General features: G+C 27.4%; 1 protein-coding gene across 3 annotated transcripts in view; it reads left to right on the top strand.

Moving 5' to 3' along the window:
• LOC107455260 (RNA-binding protein 33) overlaps positions 1–12,948 on the top strand; it is a 58,212-nt gene extending 45,264 nt beyond the window's left edge. For all 3 annotated transcript variants that reach the window (XM_043045663.2, XM_043045666.2, XM_043045665.2), the window contains 5 exons: positions 2,316–2,458; positions 4,122–5,204; positions 8,468–8,578; positions 10,139–10,227; positions 10,451–12,948. In XM_043045663.2, the coding sequence (XP_042901597.1) occupies positions 2,316–2,458; positions 4,122–5,204; positions 8,468–8,578; positions 10,139–10,227; positions 10,451–10,496 (1,472 nt within the window). In that variant the 3' untranslated portion in view covers positions 10,497–12,948. The remainder of the gene's footprint in view (positions 1–2,315; positions 2,459–4,121; positions 5,205–8,467; positions 8,579–10,138; positions 10,228–10,450) is intronic.
• Positions 12,949–13,497: the final 549 nt, after the last annotated feature.

Genomic DNA, 13,497 nt, shown 5'->3' with positions numbered 1-13,497 from the left:
GTAATTATTTAACTTTGCAATTGTTTTGTGAAACACTTCTTGAAGAAATACGCTGCGTGAATCTTTTCGTGAGTATGATGCCTGAGAATTACATCGAAGTTTAGACCTCAGATCAAAAATCTTATTGTAAGCTTTGTAAATAGATACACCACATGTTTCGAAAAAGAGAAGAGTATCCATTAATATCTGAGCGTGTTCTGCATTGAACTGAAAGTCTTTGCAAACGTACTTGCTTTCCACCAAAACTTTGCACTGATTGAGACAAGCAGTGTCAGGAGTAAGGTTTAATTCACTGCTAAAAAATTCTATGTAAACATTACAATATTCAGCATGATATTGCACTGATTTAAACCAGGAATTCCACCGTGTCTTTATTGGTACTGGACAAAGTTTTAACTTTCTTATTGTCATTTGTTAAAAACTTTAAATAGCGGCGCTTTCTTGCAGGACAATGCTTGAACAATTTCTTAAAGTTTTCTGTGAATTTGTTCACCTCTGTCAGATTCTTGGAAAGGTCTGACCACCTGACCAAAAAGATTCTTGGAATTGAAAATGAAGATATATTTCAATTGAAAAAAAAACCCTTAAGGAGAAATTTATCTGGTAAACGAATACATGTTGCTGAAAAATAAAAATTATGCAGATATGCTGCGAATACGCGGAAAATTGTAAATTATGCGGATAATTGTGAATTACGCTGGTTTCCGCATCTTCACGTAATTTATAGGGCCCTAGTTTTAAGCAATAAGTCCACTATGAGAAGTTCTTCACTGTACCCAAATTTTTTGAAAAATTATTCTTTCATATATGGCAGTGTTCTTGGAAATAGTGATTATGGTAGTGCATAATGGGCTTATAAATTATTACTAATTAGCAAACTTAGATAAAATTAACATTATTTTAAAATCGCGGGAATACGAATTTAAATTTATAATTTACTTTGACAAGAATTATAATAGCGGCTTTTAAATCATGTGAAAATGAAATACGCTATTTGGTATAAAATCGTAAAAATGCAAAACACGATATGCCATATTTTATTTTGAATCCTGTGGTTGTATTTTAGTAATATAATGAACACTGATTTGGCCATGTACTAAAAACATCCCAATGCTGAATATTTGATAGCAACATTTCTTTTCGAAAAATGTTATTAATAAATATTTTTTATGTATAAATAATTTTAGTCATTTAAAATCATCCAAAACTTAACTATATAATTGGTATGAGGAAAAAATATAGCAATTATCCACAAGAAATTTTTAAGATAAATAAAAAACTAACTATCATAAAAAAAAAAAGCCAAAATTGTTAAGTTAAGAAGAAAAAAAGAGAGAGAGAGAAATGTAAAAGAAATCCTCTTTATTCTTGAAACGAAACTTCAAAGCTGAAAAATAGTATTTTCCTGGAAAAAAATTACCATAAAACATTAAAAGAAGTATAGATCAGAAACTCTTTTAAAAATAGCATGCTATCATAATGCCTACAAAAACAAAAGATTGCTAAGCAATACAGAAAAAAATAAAAATCTATCTTAATTCTCTTAAGATAATTTTAAAGCTGAACATCTCAGTTTTCCAATTACGGTATTTTCAAGAAAAAGTAAAGAGAATTTTCTCTAAAATTCGTACAAGACAAGCTTTCTTTCGAGAGATTTGTTTTTTTTTTTAGTAATAGTTAAAACAATTTCCCCACTGGTTACATATTTCCTGTATATTATACAGATCTGCTGATTTAATTAATATTGAATCAAATTTTAAAATAATAAATTAATTTATCAAAATTATTAACATTCTACAGATGAAATTAATAATTTTTGATTGGTTAAATTTTAATTTTAAGTAGAGTTTACCGATTCTCGTATCAACAATTAGTTAAAAAACGAGCTCTTTCTTAACCTCCTTTTATCGAAGAGAAAATAAAAGTTCTGAATATTGAATACTTATTTCACTCCCGAACTGAAAGTTGGTAGAAATTATTTTCCTTCTTCTATATAGGTGGTAGTGATGCCAACAAGAATAAAATAAGTAGAAAAAAATAATTTTTATTACTGCACAGATCCTAATTATGATTTTTTTTTCTTTGGAAAGTGATTACAAATATTTGTTGCATGCTTTGAAAAAGTACTTAAAAGATGCTTATTTTTTGATGAAAAATCTGGCTACGCGCCCTGTACTAAAAACTTCACTATATTCCAGTTTCAGAGGTAACTGTAATATATCTTTCTTCTAAATCTGACATGACTTTGTTTATTCCTGTTAAATATTGGATTAGCTTTTAAATCCTGAGGATTAATCACATCCTTTTTTCTTTAGTTTTTCAACAAAAGCTAAGTGTGAAAGAAAGAATTGGAGTGCCCCCGACTAATGTGACACCAGTTGCTAAAAAGAAGATTGTGGTGCTGAGGAAAAAGCCGGTTCAACCTGCTCCCACTGTAAATGCTGCTGAACCAAAAATGGTAAAAAATATTTATATAGTTTAAATTGAACCATGAACCTGCAAGGAGTGACAAACAGTTACAATTCTACAATGTACCTTAATTTAGTCATTTAAAAAAAAATTTATCTCTGCATTGTATTTATCAAGAGTGATTGTATGCAGAATGTACACTGGAATTCCGGATTTTTCGAATCATTCTTCAGAGTCTAAAAGTTCAGAGCAGAGCATATGATTTTTCTGAGAATATAGCGGAAGACCTTTGGTTCTCGGACTTCTGTTAATCAAAAACTTATTATCCGATGAAATTGTAACGGGATTTTGCTCTCTGAAATTCAAATTTTTTAACTTTGGCCAAATCAGGCTAACAAAACATGCATGTGATTCTTCTGCCAATTGACAGAAATCCACTAATTTGATTCTTTTAGTTTGGCTGATTTTCACCATTTAGAATTTTTGGAACTACACTGGAATCCACTAAAATTATGATTCTTATTCACAGAGTTTTAATATCAAGCATCGATTTTTGTATTTACCTGATTCAAAAGTTACACGTTGCAATTCGTATTCATGCAATTTAAAAACCGTTCATTGGAACTCAGATTCTCGCCATTTAAAAATCCAATATCTCGATTTGTATTTACACATTTTTAAATTATTTTACTATGTATTAGAAATGATAAACTGCTTTAAGGAAGAATCAAATATGATAAATAATAAGAATCTTTTATTTTTGAAAATGTGAAGCTCAATCAATATAAGAAGTATTCTTCATTTAATGATGTACATATGAGTTGCTAAATGAAACTGGCTCAGGTGGCTGTAGGGCCAAGTTCCAGAGAACACCTCTATCCATCATGAAATCGAAAATGCCAATGACATGTACACATTAATAAAATAGTTTTCGCCAAGGGAAAGCATGTATTTGCCATTAATTGCTTTGATTTATTACCAAGACCCTTTTTCTTACCCTTGTGCATTCAAATGATTTACCAGAAAAGAAAGCAAAAAATAATAACTAATTTTAATTATATAAAAATATTTAGTCTCTAAAAATAGACTTTATTCTGCACTCAATTCAATGTTGTAATATAAAAAAATTTCTGATTATATGATATGATGATTTTTATTTATTTTTTTATTGAGAAAATAATTTAGATTTTAAATGTTACGAAATATATTATACATATTCTTACATGACATGAATCTGCTTAAAATAGCTCACTAGTTAAAAAAAATACAAAGAAAAAATCTTCTCTTGTTCTTCTAGTTTTTAACCTATTTTTTTAAACATTTATATATATTTAAAATTTTTCTTTTTCCTGCTGTTTTCTTTTAATATAAAAATTTACTTTTTTGTAACAAATGATTTAATTGTTTTTGTAAAAAATTTAAGAAAGTCACCTGTTTTTAAGTTTTCTTTTCTTTTTTAATTTTTTGTCCCTTATGTGCCTATTTTTTCATGTCTAAGTCACAAAAAGCTCCTAAACTGATCAAAATAAAAACTCTTTGAAAATTAAGCATATTTTAACTCTGCAAGTCAGCTAGTTGCCCTTGCAAACAACTGCAAATTATTTATTTATTTTGTATTGAAATAAAACTGCCTCACTTTTACTGTCTTACATTAGTGTGTAATTAACTTTTACCAATTTCATGAATTATGTATTAATATTTCTTCATTACAGGCTGTTTTAAAGACACAGAAAACTGGTAATGAGAATGTACCTATGCAAAACAAAGTCGCTGCTAATAAACAGCTCATCAATAATGTTCCCAATCAAACGGCACCCAAGAATGTAACACCAACAGCTGCTCCAAAGAAAAAAATAATTTCTCTAAAAAAAGTTACTGGAACGAATAAACAAGAAATCACACCCTCCCCTTCTTCAAATACAAATCAACAGAAAAGTGTTTCTAACCCTGTAAAACCCAACATCAAGCAAACTCGCAAAGGTCCAATTCAGTCACGTCTAGGAAATAGACCTGGATTTCAAAAGAAAGAATTTAAAAATCCCCGTGGACCTTTCCAACAAAGATCTGGGCCACCACCACCTCTTCGATTCCAAGGTCCTAGAGGGCCACAGTTCTCAACTCCTCCTTTTATGGACCAACCAAGAATGAGGGGTCCAGCTCCCGGGCCACCAATGAATGAAATGAGAATGCCTATGCCACCAGCTCATTCATTCCATGAACCGAGACCACCGCTTCTAGCCTTTAGGCCCCCTGGGGAGCGACCACATTTTAATCAGTTTAGATTTGAATCTAATCGACCATCATTCCACCCCCAAAACCCAGGTGACATGAACCGCCCACGATTTCATCCCCAAGATATGAACCATCCTGATTTTCATGGTCCGCAACCAAATGAACATCATCAGTTTGGTCCTCCTGGACATTTTGATCATCCTAATCAACAATTTCACCCTGGACATAGACCACAAAGACCTGGGTTTCAAAACTTCCGACCCAGAGGAATGGACATGTTTCCTCCTGATCGCTTCCCGCCTCCCCACTTCCACAACCAAGTAAATCAACCTAGACAGTTCTTTGATTCAAATAACCCAATGCCTCACCGAGCACCATTTTATCAGGACTCTAATCGAAAGCAAAGATTTTCAAGGCCTAATGCTGCTCAACAAAAGCAAATGTCTACTCAGCGTGAAACTAAGCAACAGCCAAAACCAGTTGAACCCCCTAAAAATGAAAAGTTGCCAGCAAAAAGCCCAGTGGCTGATGAAACAAATGCAAATCAGATAAATCCAAAATCTGTAAGTATATTTAGTTGATGTGTCAATGAGCGAAGTAGCTTTTGCTCTCAATTTCTTAAGCTAAACTTAGCTTTATATGCTTAAACTTAGTATTACCTTAGCTTAATAATGTGTTAAAACTTAAGTGAACTTGACTTACTAACTTTTGTAAATAATTTGTTAATAGGCATTGTCAAGTAAAGCCTGTTGCTCTTGTTTGTAAAATTATAAGAAACACTTAATTTAAGTTTGTAAAACTTACAAGAAGTAAATGTTATTTTTATATAATTATATTTAGCCACTTTTCTGTCAATCTGTAGTGTTTACCTTTATTCATCCGAGTTATTAAACAATTCTAATATTGCTCATTTTTGAGAAATTTAACTGAGTATCTTAACTAATCTACCTGTTTTGTAGTTTCAGAATTTTTAGAATTCTTGAATAATGATATAAGGAAGAAAAAAACTTGATTAATTAAATTTACCAATCCTGAACTTTTTTTAAAATTTGAATTGAAGATCATGCACTTGTGTACTATTTTTTTTTAATGAGTGCTATATTATATGATGTAGTTGTTTCAGAAAATTTATACTCTTTCTTTAAAATAATTTTAACCCAAGTAATACTCAGAATAATACTCAAAATAAAAAAAAATAGTACACAAGTGCATGATCTTCAATTCAAATTTAAAAAAAAGAATTGAAGATCATGCACTTGTGTACTATTTTTTTTTTTAATGAGTGCTATATTATATGATGTAGTTGTTTCAGAAAATTTATACTCTTTCTTTAAAATAATTTTAACCCAAGTAATAACACAATAATCTCAGAATTTTTTAACTTGTCATCAGATGCATGTTTCATAAATTTTTTTAATGATTTTTTTAGTGCAAGAGCATTAATTTTTTACGTAGGAGAAAAATAAAACATACTTATATTAATGCAAATCTAGTCAAAATATTATCTACCAAATTCGTTTTTCTTTTGTTACTTTGCCTTTCAGGTTTGTAAAAATAAATATGGTATAATAGTTCGAACGAAATGGAGTAGTGTTAGAGTAATTATTTTAAATGGCTAGCTGAAATTCTGAAATGATTAAAAATAATATATATATACATAATTTCTCTCTGTAAGAAGTATTTTGGGTTGCAACTGCAAAAATATCAGTGAGCAATTTATGCAACATTATTTACTCTATTTTCTCCGTAACTGCCAAGTTGGTGTGGAGTTAAGTTTTAAAAATTCTAAAGTATTTTGGATTGAACTTCGATTGTTGACTTCTTATAAATAAATAGTTTTGTTGATGAAAGCAGTTATTATTGTCATTTATTGTTAAATATGTAGTCTTAGTTTAAAGTTCATTGTTTGAAGTTTCAGCAGTTAAAAAGGAACTGAAAGTAGTATTTTTTCCCATTAAAAATTTTTTACCTATAAAATGCCAGTTTTTGTAAGAAATAGAATTAAAGTATGTATCTTGATATTCAGTTTTATTGTAGATGTCACTAATTACACTTAATGTGTCTCTTATACACTATTGTAGACAACTCTTTGTCTTTGAGTTTATTTCAAAAGTTGTTAGTAGGACTAAATACTAATTAAATTAAAGCAGATTAATATTGATTATTTGAAAGATGTTATAAAAGCTAATTTTGACTTTAGAAGCAATTAAAATGTTTTAATTTGTAATTATCTGAAAAATATTTTCACATTCTCATGAAAATATTTCTTTTTGTATATTTCTTACAAAGATTGGGAAATGTATGAAAAACAACTGTATGTGATTTTCAGATTTTTATCCCACAGTTTAAATATATCAGTAACACTCCATTTAAATTTCTATGTGTTCACAAAATTAAAATTTTGAATTTATGTAGTATATGATGTTGGTTGTGTGTTCTAAACATTTTGAAATAGCAAATGAGACTTTATTTGTTTTTATAATGGTAAGGTCCTTGTAATGTATAAAATTAAATGTCATCCAAACTTAAGGCCTGTTTAGATGATCCAATTTCTTGGACAGAGATTGATTGATATTGATGGAAACTTGTTTTGCTTTGAGCTTGGATCGTGTAAACAAACATCCAAGAACTTGGTCCAACTTCTTGGACGATAGTAGAGCATGTTCTACTTTCCATCCAAGTTTTTTCTCCCTTAACCAATCAGCGTCTTAGGTTTTGTGACGTCAACAAGATGGCAGCAAATTATGTCATTTTGTTGTGGGTTTTCATATATTTTAGTCCAAATTCGACCAAATTATGTCATTAACAGCAAATTATGTCATTTAGTTCCAAATTCGACATTCAAGAACTTGGATAGTGTCAACGAATCATCCAATTTCTTTGACAGAGAAATCCGTCCAATTTCTCGGATTCAAGAAATTGGACCGTGTAAACAGGCATTTATGCCCCAACTAATAATGCTGACAGTTATTGTAAAGGAATTTTATAAACAACTGCAAAGTGTGCTAACAATGGAGGACGAGACTTAAAGCCTTGTGCACCAGACTGACGTAAAAAAGAATCTTGATGATGAAGGTCGCTGTAATAGGGTATTATCCTAAAATGCGTAGACTGGATTAGTATTAAACTTCAAAAAAAAAAAAAGAAGAAACAGTTTCAAATTTTATAAGTTTTAAGTTTTCATTCTGGGCAAAATTTGGGAAATAACTTTTTTTTAAATGCATTCCAACAATTCACCAATAAAATACAAAGTATAAATAAATCAAACATCTATTATAATTATTTCTAAAAAAAATATCACTGCAACAGTTACATTTTTTTTTATTATTATTAAAATCAGATAGTAAATTTGTACCAAAGACTATTTCTTTTTTAATATATTTTTTTTATTAAATGAAAATTGCTATTTTTACTAGACTACTAATTTATGTTTTTTTAGTGCAAAGCTTTTTTTAAAGAAAATTATGTTGATCTTGTTAGTTGTCTTTTTAACACTTATTTTACATATAAAGTTTTTTTTATGAAAGTTAGACTGGTAGATACAAATTTTTTTTAAATTTTCTTTTTATTTATTCATTATATTACAGTGTGTGTGATATTGTTATAATCTTAGCAGTTTTGAGTTTTTGTTATTTCTGTCTTATTTATATTAATTAATTTCTATTATTTATATATTGTATTGGTATGTATGCACATAGTGTTTTGTTGTAAAAATTTCAATTCAAAATAATTTTAGAATAATTTGTTTTAGGCATTAAATCTTTTCTTTTTTTTTTCTTTGTTATATTCATCCTTTAAAAGCATAGTTGATAACTTTTATTTGTAGGGACCACAACCAGAAAACTCTTCAAGTGATACTGTTTGTGTTGAAAATTTATCATCCTCAACAGATGTGGGACAGTTACGGAAATTATGCTCTGCAGTTGGAGTTGTGAAGGTTTTTTTTTCAATTTATTCTTATTTGTTTTAAACCTTCTGCTTGCCTATCTTCAACTGTATTTACAGTCGTGTACAAAAATCTGCAGCTGCAAAATTTAATTTAATTGCAATAAAAATTAGGAGGAAAATTATTTGTCTTTTAATACAGCACAGTTTCTATTTGCATTTTTTAAACAATATATGTATTTTTTTATAGTTGCTTGTATAAAAAGCTGAAAGAAATTAATGTATACTTTCCGGTAGCCGGAGACTTTTGAATGTCTCTGTATATGTATCTATATATATATATTTTTTTTAAATATTTTGAATAGTTTTCTTCACTATTAACTTTAAAATATTTAAACCTAAATTTGGCATGTTTAAGTTTATTCTATTATTTTACATTTTATTAAATCATGGAGATAGGAACTTGGAATTCGACTTTGAAATAGTTCGTGATACAGAAAAAAAGGAATGAGATTTTAAACCTTCACTAGAAAAGATATCGATTTGAATCTTGATAAATACTAGAGAAGTAACGAATATTCGGCACTTTCAGCGAAGTATTATTCAACAATATTTTTTTCAGAATTTGAATTTATTTAATAAAGAGTTATCTAAAATTGTATTTTTAACTATATATTAAAAATAGATTTAAAACATATTTGTTAAGTTCTAAAACTTGCAAATTTATGTTCTGAAAGACAAATGGAAAAGCGAATTTTGAATTAATTATTCTGTACTATCTGTATTTCATAATTCGTTGATATTCTTGCCAGGAAAGTCTGATGAAAATTGTCATGTCTTTTACTGTATTACCTCTTATTTTTCCTGCGTAATTTTAACATTATTAATATTGTATAATTTTGAATTTTTAAAAGAAAACCGTTTATATTTTATGATGTTGTGTCTTGTCTATTACTAGATATGGAAACAGACAAAAATTCAAGAGGCTAAATTAAATTGTTCTTGAAAAAATACTTAGAATCTAGTTAATTTAGACTAAAAACCTAATAAGCTAAATTATCTAGCTGAATAAATAAATAGATATTTTTTTATGCATTTTATGATGGCAATAGTTCAAAAGAACTTACTAAAACATCTCTACTTCATCAATCACTCTAAATAGCTTCTTGTATTTTTTTTCTCAGCAGTATTCTGCACCTGACATCAACTTCTGAATGGTGGTATTTAGTTATACAAAAACATTGTTTTCATTAGTTGTTTTTTCGAATTTGATTTAGGATATTCAACACAATTTTTAAACATGACAGTAAAATTTTTCATTTCTGAAAAAAAAAAAAAATTTAAGTTTTATCTTTTGGTCAGCTACACTTATCGTTTTTAACTAATTTTTTATAACACTATTTTTTGTACCTGCTTTTGTTTTTAGTAAAATTAAATTATTATGCATTTATAATGCATTTGTTGTCTTTTTTACAGCTTAAGTTGTATGTATGACATGTTATGCTTGCACATTACCTGTAATATGTTAGTTTAATGATACATATTTTAGAATATGGCCTTTTATTTATGTGTGCATTTTTTTCTTTCAAGTAAATCTTTACTTATTTTTCAGAATATTAACTTAGTGAAAAATGAAAGAAAAGCTGTTATAAAATTTAAAGAAGCACAACAAGCTCTGAGCTTTCAGAAGAAATATCAAAGGTATGGAGTAAAAAATAAATTCTATTGTTTTAAGTATCTGATTAAAAATTTTAAAAAATTCTTTTAGAATGACAAATTTAAATAAAAATTGGAACCATAATTTTTAAATCTCAATATCTCAAGTAATATCTAATATCCAATATCTCAATTGTAAATACTCATTTTCTCTTCAGTATCACTTCATTGTTCTTCACTAATTTAAATCATAAAACCTTTTATGCAGATACATGCTGGACCTTGCTATGATTCAGGTGTCTCTACTCCCCTAATTACTGAAGTTATTTTGGTGATTCTTAAAGTGAACTATTCCAAAACTTGAAGAAAGAAGATATAATTAGGACTTTTTTATATTAATTGCTTGTTTTTTCTCATAATACATTTTTTCGAAAAATTGCTATTATTCATATAGCTTTATTTAAGCTATTTTACCTCCAAATCAAAAGCAATGTGGCTGATATAGTTTTTGTAGTTTTGTACAATGCTATTTGTATTTTAGCTGTTTTGCAAACAGGTAATGTGTTCAAATATAAATGTAAGTGAATTGTTGAGTTTCTATGCATTAAAGTAAAAATGCATGTTTTTATTCATTTGCCTGTGTCTGAATTTTATATTTCATGATTCTGAAAATTTTGAAAACTCATCCTTGTTACTTCTGTAGTTTATTATTGTAATCATACAAGCAAATTTCTTTTTAAAAGAAATCTTTGATTTTTTTTAAATCATTTAAACATTTTTTTTAATTAATCTTAAGCTGTTGTGTATGAAGAAAAAATTTTGTATTTTATCTTTATTGCTTTTCTGTCTGTCCTTACATCAGCTTTTAGATTTTCAGTTTGCGAGGGATGAATCAGTGTATAAAATTATATATTTAACAAATGCTGACAAAAAAAATTCTATCACATTTTTACTTGGATTTTTTTTTTAATTTGTTCAGTCATTCTCTTTTGTTGAGTGCATTTAACGTGTAGCTAATCTATTTCTTCATTGAAAGACTCATTTAAACCTAATAAGAAGCATTTTTTGCTTTTTTTTCTGGGAGAAGACTATCGGGATATTTTATGCAATCCGTTTGTGTTAGCCGATAGATTTTTCTTTTTATAAATGTTTTGTATTCAGTTTGTAATTTATTTTTCCAGTAAGTGATCACCTATGTTAGTTTTTATTTTTAAAAAAAAATAATATATGTAACAAGCAAATTTTCTTGAATTATTCATTTTCTTCCTCCATAGTTTTTTTCTTCTTTTCAAAATGTTACCGAATTTTAACATAATTAACATCCTCTGAGTGCTTTTGCAGATACATCATTTATCTGAACATCAGTATACATCATTTCTTGCTATTTGACATAATGCATAAAGCTGTTTTGCTGACAGTTTCCTTATTTATTAATCCAAAGAAAGTGGTTCTTTGCATAAAGGAAAGACAATTAAATAATGGAATGTATGTTAGCTAAAATATTGTGATTCAATAGTGCTCACAATACTATATATTATTTTTTGCACTTTAAGTTAGTTTTATCTTTCTGGTTCTTTTTCATTGGTCTTGTTTTATTTTTTTATGGTTATTTTTTCTTGAGATATTATTATTAAACTTTCATGTTCTGTAAAATTTAAGATTTCTTACTTGGTGTCTTTACACTGGTAAATTCACTTTACTCAGTTTCTATTAAAATTCAATTGAGTGAAAACAATTTTTTGTAATTGATTGTAATTTTTTTATTATTATTAAAAAGACCACGTTCATACTTTTGTACTATCGGATAATAATTAGCTACTATATGAATTAAATTCCATTTCTTTTACCAATATAGGGAAATGTAGCATTTAATTTAGGTAGATTTGATCTGATTCTTCAGTTATTTATTTTTGCAGCTAATTTTGTACTTATTCAAAATTTTAATTTGACTTCTCCTTCATTTGTGAACAGTGTTGATTGAGAACAGTGAAATTCTGTTTTCTTTGTGCAAAATATTTTTAATAGTGATTGTTAATTCTGTCTGCTTTTTATTTAAGCCTATTTTTCTTTCTATTCATTTTCAGTTCTGATTCATTTGTTTGTCAGTCTATATTAAACTGATAAATTTCTCTTTGGTGGTTTTGGAAAAGTTAAAATTTTAGGGCTTCTAAATTATCTTCATAGTGATTGTAAATTTTCTTTTAGATTTTGTTTCTTTTTTCGTCCATGTTGATAAGTTCAAAGAGTTTTAACTGGGTTATTTTATTTAATTTAAATAAAGTATTACTAATTTGCTAGTTGACTCTTAAAAATTTAAGTTTTAAATTACTTAGCTGTTTATTTTCTATTTATTTTTTTTAAAAAGAGAGATATATTGTCAATTTATTTAAAACTGTGCATTCGACGATCATTTTTCTAAAATATTTACAATTATATGCAGTTTACCTGCAACATCGCAAATTAATTCATCTTTGACTTATACTATTTAAAAAATGTATCAACTTTGAATATACATTGTCATTTCTTCAGTCACATTGCTTTCTATTATCATGGAATGTTGAATTCCCATGAATGTGTTCTATTTAATTTAATTGATGTTATAATATAGCCTTTCCTTATGTTATTACTATATTATATTTTATTTTGTATGAAATGATAAATGTAACAAAAATTTCAATCGACTTTTGTTTTGTGAATTTAAATGCATCTAAGATGAAGCTCTGAATAGTTGTATTCTGATTCAAAAATTAAAGAATTATAGAAATATATTTTGTTCTGTGTAAACTCAATATTTATTATTATTTAATGTAATTCATCTTATTTGCTTTTGTTGTGCTTGACTTACAAATATCTATTTAATTTTTTATAATACTAAAATATTGTGCTGATGCATATTTCAGCACAAAGAGAGTTAAGTATCTTTACTTTTATGTTGTCAAAATATTTTTAATGTTTTAAATTCAGTCTTTAATTCATTGAAGGACTGAAGATTGTATTTTAACAAAACAAAAATTTAGCTTGTATGATAAGTTTAAGACCTTTAAACTTAATTATCTAATAACTTGTGTTTTAGCTCATGATTAATATTTATTTTTTTACTTCATCAATCGAACTGTTTTAGCTGCCCTACATCAGGTCTAATTTATTTATTTTTAAAACAGAGTTTCTGACACTAATAGTAATCTATGTTAGTATAATATGATGTTCAACTGCCTTATATGAAATAATTTTTTTCTTAGAATAAAAGTATTTGCTGTATTAAATTAATTAATTTACTTTTAAGTACTTATGAAGAATGTTATAAAAATGTCACTT

This window comes from Parasteatoda tepidariorum, chromosome 1 (genome assembly GCF_043381705.1).
Source record: "Parasteatoda tepidariorum isolate YZ-2023 chromosome 1, CAS_Ptep_4.0, whole genome shotgun sequence".
NCBI lineage: Eukaryota > Metazoa > Arthropoda > Arachnida > Araneae > Theridiidae > Parasteatoda > Parasteatoda tepidariorum.
This window is presented reverse-complemented; position numbering and strand designations above follow the sequence as displayed.